The following is a 16,110-nucleotide window of genomic DNA, read 5'->3' on the forward strand; positions in this document are numbered from 1 at the left end:
CAGGTGGTGGTGGCGAACTGGCCAGGATCTGTTAGAAACAGCTGCTGTTCCCAGGTGATGCTGTACCTGGCCATTTTTCTCCTGAAGCAGCTCACAGGGTCTTTAGTGTGGCAGTGTAGAAGAATGATTCAGGAACTGGAGTAGCAGGTTGTGGGTGTAATTCCCAGGCAGGGCACTGCCATTGAGTCCTTGAAAGTTACTTACTCTGAATTGCTTCAAAAAAAATATCCACACTCTCAGAAATAACAGTCCGAAATGTGCCTAAAATGCTTGTCACATAAAATTGTACCCCTAGTCACCATTATATTTGTACCTTTTTTGCTTTGGAAACGTACTCATTTGTACCCAAAGAGAATTTGTTTGAATGTATTAATTGATTTAATGTCAAATAATGTACGGTATGTTGCGTAAGTTCATACTCTGAACTCTGCTCTGCATAAAATGTAATTATAATACAGTATAGTCTCTGTGGGAAGACGCTCTGACTGCGTGGTCGGGCTTGCGCACGTATGACAGGAGCTGTAGATGGATCCTGTGTGACAAGGTATCTGCGGTGAAGGCCTGGCAGTTCTGCACTAAAGCTGTCTCTCAGTCTGCAGAAACAGGCAGTGACAGATCATTCGGACCCACCTTCGCCCACTGCGGGAGATGTTTTTATGCTGCGATCCTCTGTTAGCAATAATACTTCAGTTTGGCAGTTGATTCACTGTTAGCATTACCTCCTCAGTTTACCAGGGGATCCTCTGTTAGCTTTAGCGCTCCTGCCACACTCGAATATCGATGCACTGAGGCAATGATGCACAACACACAGAAACAAATGGGCATCTGATGGGTATTGAGGAAAGCAATAAAATCACTGGTCTCCGAACAGTGATGTCAGGTGTTGAGACATCAATAAGCATTGGAATACCCATGAGTCTGTGTTTTTTTATATTGTGCTGAAAGCTGAGTCAACAGCAGCCGTGTGGAAAAAGGCAGCTGTCAGATAGAAGCGTATTAAACGCTAATGATTCTGCTCACTCCCCTTGAATCCTCATTACAGCCGGCCACAGACTCTGAATGACTTGCATTTCCAGGTCATTGAGCACACTAGATGGATTTACTCTAGAATCTATAGGGTTCTCATCATTTATGAATTTAGTTTATTTTCATTCTTTTTAATGGATGGCATGGCTTCTCTTTTTAGCCCAGGAAGGGGAATAGCATCTTTAGCATTTCTGAGGACATTAAACGCTTTTGCTGCTGGATTTGAGAGTGATGTGAACATTTAGAATGGTTAAAATAGCAGATGTGATGCTATCTATCTGTATCTTATCTTAGCACAACAGGCATAAATATAGTTATGTGGCTATGATGACAATCTCAGAAATCTTTGTGATTCTGTGCCACAAGAGAATACCAGTTAGCATTTAGATTTCATACCCGGGTGTAACATCTATGTGGAAAAGTCCACACTGCCAGAATGTCTGTGAAATGTTATGCAAATGGTAAGTCCAGAGGATGTTTTGAGGGCACAGACATTTCAGAATTGGAAATATACTGTGGTTTAAGCCTTTGGAGTAGAGAAATTAACAACCAACAATATTACACTATGTTTCGAAGGATGATAAAAGATTCAAACCTTTCAGAATATTGGCTTCAGCAGCAAATCCGTTATGTGCTGACGGCAGTGTTAATTATAGCGTCATCACAGGTGAACAAGCTAATTAGATCAGAACAACCAATCAGAGCCTGTATATTGAGCTCTTATTCCAGCTCCTTTTGGTTAAAAACAGACAGTGGCATTCAGTGGCTACATTCACAATATATCTACTCTAGTTACAGTAAAGCATTTTAGTTACAGTAAAGCTGCTTGCACATGATCAGTGTCAAAATGCTTGAGATATGGCAGCAACTCAAAATTAATGAGAGTCACGCCGCTCAAAGTTTAAACTTTGACCTACTGTCGTTTGACACTGACCTTTCATAGAACATCCAATCCCATTGCAGCTGTGTGTGATGCAGGCAAGTATAAACGTGGAAAAACAGCTTAAAGCCAAGGTTTTTTTCATTTTTTTCCCCTTTAGTGTCTGAAACATCTTTGATCGCCGACGACCCACTATTATCACCGCTTGTTGACGCAGTACTTGGGGTTTAACGCTGCCTTTGAGTCTTTTCTAGTGAAAGAGATTTAAGGCTAACAGTGGCCTGGGGTACATGCTGATGGCGTTGGTATATTCTCTCAAAGGGAGAGTTCATTAGGGTGGTAGTGCCTCCCTCATTAGCGCGCACCCAGGTGGTATAGCTGTTGGGTATATAAGACTGCTATCAGCATATAACACTGTTTCACTGATGAACCAGAATGCTGAAACGTGAATCTTTTATCCTCGTCTTAGCACCTCCTGTTTTAATTGAGTGCCAGAATATGAGCTGTCCGTTTCTATTGAAAGAGAATAAAACAATATGCATCATCTACTCTCAGAACAAAGAACAAAGCTCTCAGATAAATAGACTGCCTCAGCCCCGTCACCAGAAACAAGCAGCAGTGAATGCCAACAGATTGGCAGGGACATCATTAAGCACAGAAAAGGAACATTAACAGCCTGAACACATTATCATTAACAGCCTGAACAGAGGAATATTAGCAGTCTCGACAGATTAACATTAACAATCTGAAGAGATGGGAATAGCAGTGGGGCTAAACGGAGAGGAGCATTAACAGTGAAGAGGCAGATTGACAGTGCTGTGCTGTGGGGAGTATGGCTCTATTAGGGATGGGGAACACGCCAACTTCCATACGGCCCAGTGTATCAACCCATAATCTTACCGATAACTCATGAAAGCAGTCCATCGGAGACACCAATTTACAATGTATTTAGTCACTAACAGATGCTTTTAGCCGATGCAAAACAAAAACATTTCACATGGTGAACAAACATCATAAGAGCTAGAAAAGGCTATGGTTATAATCATTGAAGTTTTCACTGTCTAGGTGCTTGTCTCGACCTATGAGATAAAGAGAGAGGTGTTAGTTGATACTGTATATAGAGGGAGAAACATTGAGACATTGAGATGTGATTTTAAAAGGTTTGAAAAGACGTTTGCCGAAGCGTGCTGAGCAGGAGGCAGGAGGCCACAGCCTGCGCTGTGACTCAGCAGAGCCTGGCTGAGTGCTGAGCTCACTGTGGACTGAGCAGCAGCGCTGTGCTGCGCTCTCCCCTGTGTGCAGAGGAGCTGAAGGAGAAGCTGCAAGACTTTGTGGACGAGACCAACAGCCAGCGGCCCGGCTTCATCAAGGTGGTCCGGCACGCCAAGCAGGAGGGGCTGATCCGATCCCGGGTGAGCGGCTGGAGGGCCGCCAGCGCCCCCGTGGTGGCGCTGTTCGACGCACACGTGGAGTTCAACATCGGATGGTGAGCCGCGTACGGGAAGTACCTCACCTAACATCCTGCGGGAAGACGGGTCACTTTGGATCAAATAAGGATTTGCAGTATTTGCAATGATCAGTTATTGATTATCAGTTATTATGGATTTTAAATGTTTTAAATATTATAATGATATAATAAATGGGGTAAGTTTAAAAGAAAATTAAAAATCGTCCTTCTTACACCTAGATCCCTATCTCTGTGAAACACTTCAGTGTTATTGAGGTAGGTGTGGAGTCTGTGGCGACAGATCGTGTCAGATTTACCAATCATTCCCCGTGATGGGAGAATGAATTCCCTTAGAGAGTTTAACAAGCCTTTTAATCTTTCTCCATAAAGCCTGACCCAAATTTTTGAAGTCTTTGATCAGCTTTCAAAACATTTAGAAATTTGCTCTAGCACTGCATTTAAGCCAGATATCAAATTAGCAAACAGAGAATTCTCCGCTTTGAAGAATGCATAAATCCAGAGTCTTATTTTAAATTATAAATATTTATTTGAGTAAATTTACTTTGTGTTGCTGCTGCTGTAAGAGGCATAGATACACACTTCACCTATGCTAATTGCATTACTTCCAAGATTACTTACAGATAAGTGAGATTTGCTGTTGCTATATCGCATTCCATCTGTGATTTCTGCAGCTCAGACTATCCAATAACTGAACTGAGCAAAAAGAAGAAAATACCAGAAGAAAATTCATTGTATTTTTTTGACTGCTATCCATAAATGAGAGGGGTGATTATCCTCCTCATAATCGTCTCATATAAATCATCTGTTTAATAAGGCACGCCGACCACGGAGGCCAATGATCAATAGGATGTGTGGTCTTGGTGACTTATTCTGCATGTACACTAAGCTTCCTATTCATTATCTCGAGTCAGTCTGAATTGAATTTAAGGGTGTAAATTGAAGGGAAGTGTGTTTCTGCCGCTCTTATTCCCCTGTCAGTAGTATTGGATATACAGTATTACAGCTACAGAGACCTCTGCTAATTGTACAACTGTACTCTTGATAGCTCTGAGCCACCCTGTCAGTTGCCAGCTCTGAAGCGGGAGTGATCTGTAGGTCTGTTATCTGAAATTCTTTCTTGAGCACACCACCCTGAGCCACAGGGGAGAGATTTCATAATGAATACATTTAATTTTGTGAAATTACTGGTAAGATGGAAAAGATTGCATAATCCTCCGTGCAGCATCATCATAGATATGTCATATTTGCTCATTTTAACATTTTTTTTCTTTTTCCGCTGATACTGTAACTTTCTGAAGAAACTTGTTCTGGTGAGAAAGATTTTTTCATTTTCATTTTTTGTCCTTCCAGGGCTGAACCTGTTCTGCAGAGAATTAAGGAGGACAGAACTCGAATAATATCCCCGTCTTTTGACAACATCAAGTATGACACATTCGAGATCGAGGAGTACCCCCTGTCTGCGCAGGGCTTCGACTGGGAGCTCTGGTGTCGCTACCTGAACCCCCCGAAATCCTGGTGGAATCAGAAGAACAACTCTGCGCCAATCAGGTAAATTCACCTGTCAGGGCACTCCACCCTGCTGACAAAAACACCTCAAACTTTGAGGCTTGAGGTTTTGAAATGGCTGGTAACTGGTTAACCAGTTCAGGCCACCTCCCAGCTCAACATGGTTTAGCTGGTTGACCAGTTCAGACCATCTCCCAGCTTGACATGCTGAAGCTCAGACAAGCTGCCAGCAGTGGCTGATTGACCAGCTCATATCCAGCTAGACCAAATTTATGACTGGCTTCGCCATGATGGTTGACCAGCTCATACGCAGTTAGACCAGATTTTGACCAGCGCGATCAGCTCAATTTTCAAGCTGGTCAAGCTGGCATAGCTGGATTTTACAGAAGGGCAGAACAGTGTTACTGCAACACCTCACCCATGGGGTATCTGCAGTTCAGTCAGTGCAGTGTTACTGCAGCACTGTGCCCATTAGGTGGCTACAGTTACCCAATCAACTTTCAAATGGCAGTATGAAATCCTGTCTTTAATGGTAAATGGCAGGCATTTATATAGCGCCTTTATCCAAAGCACTGTACAATTGATGCTTCTCCATTCACCCATTCATACACACACTCACACACCGACGGCGATTGACTGCCATGCAAGGCCCCGACCAGCTCGTCAGGAGCATTTGGGGGTTAGGTGTCTTGCTCAGGGACACTTCAACACAGCCCGGGCGGGGGATCGAACCGGCAACCCTCCCACTGCCAGGCGACTGCTCTTACTGCCTGAGCCATGTCGCCCCATGGGAAGATGTAGACGTGGGTAGATGTGTGTTTTTATGGTGCATTTAAATAGACTTGCTGTGTTTACGTAGAGTGTTGCAGCCTGCTTCAATTTTGGAAAGTGGCCGCCCGGTTCCAGATTGCAGCTCTTCTGACGTTAATTTGAAGCCTCCTTCACCATTTTTGTATACAAAACATAAATTGGAGGGAGATAAACACCTTCTCTATGATGGCTTGTGGTGTCATTATTTAAATCACCAATTTGCACTCTCATTACGTGGTCAAATTACGGGTCTCAGTGCCTCTGAATATCACAGACAAGCAGGTGTTGCAAAGCCATACTGAATACCTTCTTAGATAACATGCATAACTTCAGCTTGACCAAAGACGCTTAAGGAGCTGTCCATTGGGAATCAGTTCAGTAGCGCTGGCTTTATATTTCCATTGTTTTGTGTGGGAAGGTTCAGCTTTGAGTGTTCCTGACCCCGGTGGAAACAGGCCAGTTTATGCATAGAGCTGGATATATAGTCTGTATAGGACTCAGAATGCATACACCCACAGCTCACCCACAGTACACGGAAAGCATAGCTGAATGTGCTGCTCGATCGGGGAGAGCTAGGCACTTGTCTTGGGGATCAATGGTTGCTGTAGTCTGTAAATGATGTACTGCCCTATTGCATCAGTTTCTTGTAGAAGTGTTTTTTGTGATCAATATAGTCAGGGCCTGGAAGCTCTTGTACGCAAAACAGTACAAATGCTTTCCCCATTGATCATGGCTGCACTGCAAATGCATTTACTATTGTTGTTCAGTATACAAATAATCTGTTACATCTACATAACTTTAGGCTGCTTTTTTAATGAAAACTGTTTCCTTGTACATAAAGCCAAAAAATAACAAGTAGTGTAGGTGGTATAACAATCACAGCTGAAATGCTAGCTAAGCATTCAGTCTGTCTTTCTGCATAGTGTGCTAAAACACTACTCGTCATTGGTGCAGCAATTTATCCCCTAGTCCTGAATCCTGACCATCCATCTGCACTGTGCCACCTGAGGGTGTCAGGTCACAGGTGAAGGGGGAACAGGGAAAATACACGAATCTGGTGCAGGAGAAGACGAACTAGCAACAAGAACAGAAAAGGACAGTACAAAACTAATGAGCAAGTAGCAGGCGAAACAAATGACAAGACAGGAATTAAATACATATCAGGAGTCGAGGGCGGAGACACAGGTGAAAAGAATGAACAGGCAGAACAGAATGGACTTCGGAAAGAGGGACATAAGACAAATGTTAGGAAGCGGAGCAAGGAGTGAATACACAGAAAACACAATGAAAAAAGGGCACCGACGTGACAGGAGGGGTCTAAAAAGCCACGCTAAAGCGGGGAAGAATCATTGGTTGAAGGTAAATTGAATCAATTTGACCAAACCTGGAAACTGTGTACTGAAAATGCATCCTTTCTCACTGCTTATTTGTCCTCTCAACTGTTTTCACACAGGAGTCCTGCTCTGATTGGCTGCTTTGTGGTGGACAGACAGTACTTTGAGGAAATTGGTCTTCTGGATGAAGGGATGGAGGTGTATGGGGGCGAAAATGTGGAGCTTGGTATCAGGGTGAGTAATGATGGCACATTAGCTAAAGCAATTAATTTAACCTGTTTTAACAGAAGCACAGAACATAGTATTTTGCTCCTTCTTTGGTGGCTTGTCTATGGCTCTGGACAGTGTGCTGTGCCATTGCAGGAGGAAATGGGGCAGGGTGTGCCTGTGTTATCCTCTATAAAATACCTACCTGATCCAAGACCTCCCACCCCTCCTGCTAATGCAGCCTGGCCCCTAATCACATCAGTGATAACAGCAGTGATGCAGGTGTGCAATGAATAACCCTGCTGAAGAAAAACAGCTCAAGCCATGTTTTGAAACAGCTGGTAGCTGGCATTTCAAGCTGGTCATAGCTGGATTTTACTCCAGGGAAGACTCACTACATGAGATGCATTACACGGAATGTACGCTAAAATCAGAAAACGGTTTGTCGGTTTATTTTCCTCCGGTTCCGAAACGCCACACTGTCTGCCCACTCAGCCCAGCATCTTTTAGCACATCCTAAGGAGGCTCAAATTGCTGCTGCTCTTCTACAGATTAACCTCACACATTCAGAGCCACACACTCACATCCAAACTGCATGTAATGGTGATTATATGGCTGCAGATTACAGCCTGTGCTCTTCCAAAATTAAAAAGGGGGCCTTGAAAAAGTCATTTGTATGTCCCATCAAGCCACATCGATTTTAGTGTCTGCACACCTAGGAATGGGTTTTCTATCAACGCAGTAGTTGCCTTTAAAATGCTCTCATTAAATTAATGGCACTACAGAAGCAATAGTTGCCGTTGAGAGCTGCTATTGATTTTGTGTGTGTGCCATTTGATGCGTTTAAATTCGGTGATTGTATCATCAGTGCTGAAATTCCCTGACCCTTGCACCAGCTGCTAAAGCACATGATGAAAAATATTAGCCCTGTGAAGCTAAAATAAAATAAATGAAGCTGATAAATTGATCCCACAGCCTCTCTTTGCTCTGTAAGTATGATTACATTTCCGGGAGGAAAGTGACCGTGTGCTCACAAGTTATCCAAACCATATCACTTTGTCGAAAGTTTATTAACAATATGTAAGGATGTAAAAATATGTAATGATGTGTGCAGGGCGGTCAGGGTAAGGATAAGAATACATCACGAGGAGAACAGGCCATTCAGTCCAGCCGGGCTCATGATTTACTCTACCTCCAGCCCCAACTAGAGAGCGTCCAGCACTGTGTCAAGCCAAGACTCCCAGCGTCTCAGCCTCTGCTACACGGCCTGGGAAGCTGCTCCGCACATTAACACCCCTATTAAAAAATAAGGCCTTGATATTTGTCCAGAATTTAACTTTAGCTGATTTCCACCTTTGCCCATGTATCTTAAATCATTCCTCATAAACGTATCATATCATACCAGGAGCCTTTCTTTGTGCTTTTCACAAGCTTGTGTAGCCAAGAACTGCACACAGTACCCAAAGTGTCATCTGACAAAGGCATTAAAAAATATCAGTAACTCTCCTTTGGGTTATATTAGTTTTCTCTAGCTATATACAGTATCCTGGTGGCCTTTTTACTGCTGCAGCGCAATGCCTAGCTCCTGATAGGATTTAGAACTACTACTCCCAAGTCTTTTTTCAAATGTAGCACCTTCTAATATTTTGCCTCTCACACAAATACTGTCTTAAATTTGAATTTTCCACATTCATTTCATAAAAAAATCAAAGCTGAAATATCTTGTAATTCTTGAGGGGCCAACCACCTGGCCTGAAAAGAAATCTAGGGGACACACTGGTCCTGATTTAATTTAGACCCTGGGTTTCTCATGTGGTACTTACTGTATAAAATGCTTAGGAAGCCCATCTTAAGCCTGATTTGGCTCCAAATATTGTCTAACTTCCTCAAAGAACTCTTCATGACCTTGCCCTGCAAAACCCCCTTATATTATATGATATTATATTACATTTCTTCCAGTCATCAGGTATTTCTCCAGTTTTCAGAGTGTGTGTGAAAATGCCTGTCAGTGGTTTATAGATGTCGCCCCTAGCTCTTTGAAAACTCTTGGATATGAGGGTTTCTGGCCTTCTTTGTCTTAGCGTTTTGTCATTTTTTTCCACTACTTCTACAACCCTCATCTCAGCATCCTCTAAAATGGTGTTTGTTACATATAACTGTAGAAAACCTCTTCTCTTGTAAAACCCTCAACAAAGTAAATATCAGGGTATCAGCAATATCCATAGTCTTATAACGCAATACTCCTTTCATATTTTAATTTAATCTCTTCTTTAATTTTCTTTTAACTTTCTCCTGTCATAGGAAAATACTTCGGATTACTTTTAAAATTTTGAGCACTTTGCACAAAGTAATCCATGTTTCTTTAGTTTTGAATCATCAGCTATATCTCTGTAAAAGGAAAAAATGTTTTTCATCAGCCAAGCCATCCCCACGGGTCCCATGCATTTTTTCGTAAAAGTCAGCAATTTCCAGCAAATCTAAATCTTGATAGTTTAAAGTAATGTGATCTCTGAGGAAAATGGTGCTGCTAAATTATGAGTGCAAGGAGTTGGTCTGTGTTGTGTTCTATTAAGTTGAAAAGGCTCATTTTGAAACTTTGTAGTTTTCAAGAATCCTTTAGATTTGCCTGAGAGCCTCGTGCTAGCTGATTGCTCTTGTCTTGTGGTGGCAGGGGGTGGAGAATGTATTGCTGGGGAACTCAAAGTTAATTACATTGGATCCTCCAGGGAGATCAGTAATTATCCAGAGATGTGCTCTGGGTTTGTTGTGGCCAGATGGAGTCCTCACTCTGTGCACGAGATCTCTAAGACTGCTTGAAATTGACTTCCTCTGTGACACATTTTGGCTGAGAGGCTTTATTGACAACCGTCTCTGTCAGGATCCCACACTGTTTTGAGGTGCACCATACATTAAGCGTGGAGAGGCTTTGCATAATGTATGCTAATGATAATATGCCATAGCTTTGTATCAGAGGGTACATTGCTACCATCCTTCTAAAGGAGGCACTTTCTCTGGCTCTGCTTGTCCCAGGGGGATCTTGCGAATACCTGTACTTGGATGTTATGTGTGCATTTGTAGTTATCAGTGTGTGTAATACCAGGTGTGGCAGTGTGGGGGCAGTGTGGAGGTGCTGCCTTGCGCCCGGATCGCCCACATTGAGCGCGCTCACAAGCCCTACACCGAGGACCTGACTGCCCACATGCGCCGCAATGCTCTGCGGGTGGCCGAGGTCTGGATGGATGAGTTCAAGAGTCACGTCTACATGGCCTGGAACATTCCTCAAAAAGTGAGTTCTGCATCAAGAGTGTACTGGGACACATGTTGTGCAATGGGAAAGTCTCTGTAGTAGCTTTCTGGAGACTAGTGTGCAATGGAGAAGCTCTGTGTAGACTATTAAAGGAGCAAATCTGTATAGTAGCCCTATGCACTCTTCTCTTAGTGTGTCTCTGTTTCAATTATGTCTGCATGTTCTGATGCATGTGACAATTTCAAATTTCCCAGTAAATAATGTGCTGTATCTCAATCAACCAATATGGCAAATCTGCTACGAGATCTATATTGGATTTTTGAAAAGGGTTTTGTTTTTAATGGTGGAATGAAATCCCTTTATATGCTAAATCTAAATTCCCCTGTCAGGCTATTAGAGTTGGCCATATTTTTTTCAGTGGTATTGGCCATAGTTTCAAAATTCTCCAGAGTGCTCACTATTGGAAGCATCAGAGCCTTTTGTGCTGCAGGTGCACTGCATATTGAAGAGATCTCAGTGATCCCTCATTGACAGCTGGCTTGCTTTTCTCTCACTGTCAAAATGTCTGATGGGCGAATAGCTGTCACACACTCCATCCTCCTGACAGTGCTTGTTGCTTATCAAATGGGCAGATATGATGTTAGACACATCCAAGCAGGTGCGTTGGACTGGCATCTGCTTTCATTTAGCTGTCTGTTACAAACACGCAGCCTCACTGGAAGGAGATGAGTCAGAAAAACCCATTTATTTGTTTCAAAGCAGAGAAACCTACATGACTCCTAAAACATTAATCACTATCAATGAAAGTCCTGCTGAACTGATGCTGTCTTGCCTCATCTGACATTCTCCTCATTAAGAAACATAAGTGTGGCTAATTTGAATCTCTCTTCATTAAGAAACATACCTGTCCTCAGTCCTCATCAATAAACATGGGTGTTACTAATCCTTATTAAGGAACAGACGCGTTGCTGCTTTTTGGTTATGCACTCGTGACTTTAGCCACAGCTCCTTGTAATGTCTAATTGCCACTGCAATGTCCCAGCATGCATTGCATCCACCAGAAAATTAGACTCTCCTGGCTTTGCTGGGGTCTGCGCTATCCTTGAACATGGCTGTTCGCTACAGCTTTACAGCAGTACAGGAGAGGGCGTGGCCTGGCCTGACTGAGCTGCACAGCTGCAGTACAAGAGAGGGCGTGGTCTGGCTGAGCTGGTTGCTGTACAGTACATTGTATAATTCTATATTTGTGTGTGTGTGTGTGTGCTTCTGTGCTCAGGACTCGGGCATTGACATTGGGGATATCTCTGAGAGAAAGGCCCTGAGAAAGAGGCTGAAGTGCAAAACATTCCGCTGGTACCTGGTGAACATCTACTCTGAGATGAGGATGTACATGGACACCATCGCCTACGGATTGGTGAGATTTATACTTCTACACCTTCACTGTTATCGCCTACGGAGTGGTGAGATTTATACTTCTGCACCTTCACTGTTATTGCCTATGGAGTGGTGAGATTTATACTTCTACACCTTCGCTGTTATCGCCTATGGAGTGGTGAGATTTATACTTCTACACCTTCGCTGTTATCGCCTATGCAGTGGTGAGATTTATACTTCTGCACCTTCACTGTTATCGCCTATGGAGTGGGAGACATTGCTATGCAGTGCTCTTCTTAATAGCAAATGGTTTCCATTATTGAGGGCCCATTATAATCAGATTTTTGTCTCTGTCCTCTTCCACAAAATGTGAAGGCTTAGCAAGCACCACAATAGAAGTTTGAAGTCAAAAGTTCTTGGAGATTTCCTGCGCTGGGAGAAAACTATGATCTTAACACTGTTATCTTACACACAGATGTGCCTGACGTATACAGACCATTAATAGTATAGATAGCTTTCCAAATGATACAGAAAGGTGTGTTTGCAGTACGTACGCCGTCTTGTAGGTGGAATGTGTGAATCAGGCTCTGCCTGTACAGAAAACAGGATAGTGCTGCATTCAGCTGTTAGCCCACCAGCTCTATTCATATTTCATTTTCATGTAAAATGCTAACATGTCCGCTTGTTGCAGTTGCGCTTTTGAATAATCTCTGCTGCCGCAGCAGTCTTGGTTCCCTGTTTGATTTCATATTGTGTACTTCCACTGATGCAATTAAAAGATAGAAATGGGTCAGCCTTATTAAAAACCTAGCTGCCAACGTGGGGTCCAAAAATAACCGCGCTTGCCATGCATTTGACGAGCAGCCAATCCCAGACGGGTGATGACATCGTCAAGATCTGCACAGTTTCAAAATTGCAGTTGCCAACCAAAACCTGCATTTCCCTTGATGGGCAAAAATCAAGGAGAGAGCCCTCGGAATGTGACCTGTCCAATGGCAGGAGTTGAGGTGGGAGTTTCTCCACTGCTCGTTATACTCAAACACCACTTCTCCGCACAGTCACTGGTGCTATTTACAATCACCACTGCTCTTCTCTAATCTATCGGCCAGCCTCAGCAACGCAACCACACCTAAAACCTTGCAACTTACTGTAACAATGTCATGATGCAGTTTTATTTCGCAAAATCAAGTTCTGTCCATCAAATGTAATGCAATCGATCACCACTACTCTTTACATTCAGTCACCGCTGTACAAGGACCACTGCTCTTTATGATCAATCACCCAGCCAAATAAATAAAACCTTCTCGTAATTCCCTTAAATACAGCTCACAAATTCTGCATGCAGAATGTAACTCAACTATGTTGCAACGCAGCTCTATTTGTCAAAATCAAAGTTGTGTCGGTCTGTTGTAGTAAGATTGTAAACGTGCGTCCCCTGCTCACTGACACCCGTGTTTGTTTGATGAGCAGCATTTGTGGCATTCCAGCAGACTGCTCTGAGCTACGGGCCACCAGTATTTCACAGGAAATCATTATCCCTGCATTCACTGTCACAGGATGTTTTCCTGCTTCATGCAAATGCAGGCATCTGGTGTGGCGGAAATATGCGCTCTGAATATCTGAATTTACAGTCCATGCTATGCCCGTCTTTCCTAAATCAAAGTGAAGTTATGTTTGCTGAACAATTGTTTTCCTCTCCCATGGCCAGCTGCTGTGAGTGAGCTTTTAATTCTTTTTCTTAGACACAGTCAAGATGCACAGTAACTACACAGAGCATTTATTTTCTTGGACCTATCGCTTCTCATTGGAATGTACCTTTATTTTGGTCACACACTCACCAGGAGGTGTGTAGAAGGGTCACACAGTCACCAGGAGAACTGTGGAAGGGTCAGATAGTCACCAGGAGAGGTGTATAATGGTCACACCAGGAGACATGTGTAAGGGTCACACCAGGAGACGTGTAAGCAGTAGATGGTTTTCCGTAGGCGTGTTCCTTTATGTCTCATACTGCTGCTCTTCTCCCGTGACTGTCTCATGCAGCTGAAGAACTCGCTGAAGAGTGACTTGTGTTTGGACCAGGGGCCTGACACTGACAACGTCCCCATCCTCTACATCTGTCACGGGATGACCCCTCAGGTCAGTACCTCAGTACCCCTTAATCCCCTAATCCCCACACTGCTGAACCCCCACATTACCATCTCCACAACCCCCCCAACACAGGGCCTCAGTCTGTGCCACAGGGCCCACTGTTACTCAGCCAGATGTCCACAGGGTTGAACCCGGTGTATGAAGGCTGACTTCATCCAGCTACCTGGAGTATACATGTGAACTCACAACCTGCTGTGTTGCCTCATGAACTGAAGGGTCAAATTGCTAATCTTTTTCCAAACACCTTTAGTGATTTTGAGTGATTCTACTCTTGGTGGCCTGATGCTTAAAAGGCAATTATGTGTAATTTCTTATGGAAATGTCTAAATTAGGTCAAATCTACCCAGAGCTCATCAGTCATATTTTGTATCAGGTATATCAGCATAATATTTAAATGTTATAATTTATTAAATGTGCAATTTATTAATTTATTAAAGATGTGTTATTATAGTCTAATCTACTTCATAAGGATACTAATATAATCTTATAATCTACTAATCTAGTTAATAAGGATAAGCCTAGATCACTCCAGGTTACAACATTATGAAAAGAATTCAGCCCTGCTAGGCACTTAATTTGCCTAGTATCAAATACCAACCGACAGCTCCATCCACATACAATATCAGTACCGACAAAAGTAATAAAGGAAGGCTAAAGAAAGATTGATTTTGGGTTTCAGATACATTTAGTGTCATATTCTTTCACAAATAGAGGCTTTTAAATTGCTTTTATTTGTTTATAGGTCCTGTTTGCCCGTCGTAGCAGAGTATCCTGAGCAGGGTTATATAGGATTAAGAGATGTCCTGGGACTCGCTGCTGCATCAGGAAGTTGTTAATAAATCCATGACAATATGATGTTCTTACTGCCGGCTTAGCTTTTCAGAAAGTTTAGAGGCATTGCTAACCAGATTTAGAGTGGTCTGACGGAATCTCATCTTCATATGCATTGAGACTAACAACAAAAGATACTTCCTTTAATCAAGTCCATAAAGCAGGAAAAAGCATTTTAAAGTTCTTTGACAAGCAGTCATTAGACAGAGATACAAGGATTATAGTTTACATACAATAGTGTTGCAGGGACTATAGTATATGCAGAAGTCAGAGCTGCTTTCTCAGTCAGGAGTGACTTTCCCGATAGCGTCGTGTCTTGAAAATGCACAAGATAATATCTACACAATTTAAAGACAGAAAAGACAGAAAGTTTTTAAAGTCTTAACGTGCGTTTTCCCAAAACATGACAATTTTTCAGGAGTAAAATAGAGTAAAATAGAGTTACAATAATTTAAATTTGACAATTGGCTACCCAATTTACTGAGGTGGTTTGAATAGCCTTTTTAATCAACAAAAATGTATAGGCAATGTATTTGTCCTCTATCAGTACGAAGGCTGAAAGGTATTTAACATGGCACATGCTATACTAAAAATAACAATTTCATATACTACTTGAGCAGTGTTTTGGGAAACACTTGTGAAATTAGCAAATGTCTTGAAGAGGTACTTCAAGACATTCTTACTGCTACGACATGTTTTGGGAAACCCCAGAGCATTGAGAGAATGAGGAATAAGCAGGAACAATACCTGACAGGTGTAGGGCAGGTCAGTTTGTGCTTTTCATATGCCATGTATATATTTTATGAATATTATCAATCTATGCATTTAAATATTTAGTCATTTTTTAAGAATCTTTCTGTAGTCGTATATTAAAAAATATCAATTACCATAGAAAATCTACTGATTGCTTCATTTACTGGCTCATTAAAAAAGTGTCAATGTGACTTATTCTGGTAAGCTGACTTTACTAGGTTTAAAAATGTACGTATGACTGCACAGTGGCCACTGTGTCTTACTGACAGATGTTAGCAGTTAATACCATGAGAGGAGCAGCTCTGCACTCTGGCCCCGGGTGCGAGGAGACATTATAATTTAATGTAACCTGGGACCGTTCGGTACGCAGCTGTTCTATTTGGGTCAAAGGGCCAGACAGATGCAGCCCATATCTCAGGGAAAACGGATGTGCTCTGTTTGGTGTATTTCAGTATCACAGTAAATCTCCACATCTTCTTCCTCAATGTGGATTATTTCAAGCACAGTAATTGTCATGAAACAGAAC

At 42.5% G+C, this 16,110-nt stretch overlaps 1 protein-coding gene across 2 annotated transcripts in view; it reads left to right on the forward strand.

Annotated features, from left to right (window-relative positions):
• The window catches only part of LOC133111459 (polypeptide N-acetylgalactosaminyltransferase 18-like), a 76,594-nt gene that overhangs the window by 45,188 nt on the left and 15,296 nt on the right, over nt 1-16,110 (forward strand). Inside the window, exons 4-10 of one of the 2 annotated variants that reach the window (XM_061221836.1) lie at nt 3,209-3,392; nt 4,725-4,922; nt 7,144-7,258; nt 10,332-10,517; nt 11,755-11,892; nt 13,893-13,988; nt 14,743-14,876. In XM_061221836.1, the coding sequence (XP_061077820.1) occupies nt 3,209-3,392; nt 4,725-4,922; nt 7,144-7,258; nt 10,332-10,517; nt 11,755-11,892; nt 13,893-13,988; nt 14,743-14,775 (950 nt within the window). In that variant the 3' untranslated portion in view covers nt 14,776-14,876. Of the gene's footprint in view, nt 1-3,208; nt 3,393-4,724; nt 4,923-7,143; nt 7,259-10,331; nt 10,518-11,754; nt 11,893-13,892; nt 13,989-14,742; nt 14,877-16,110 lie in introns of those variants that run through there. The other variant, XM_061221835.1, reaches the window with a different exon arrangement.

The sequence above is a fragment of the Conger conger genome, chromosome 15, assembly GCF_963514075.1.
Source record: "Conger conger chromosome 15, fConCon1.1, whole genome shotgun sequence".
NCBI classification, from domain to species: domain Eukaryota; kingdom Metazoa; phylum Chordata; class Actinopteri; order Anguilliformes; family Congridae; genus Conger; species Conger conger.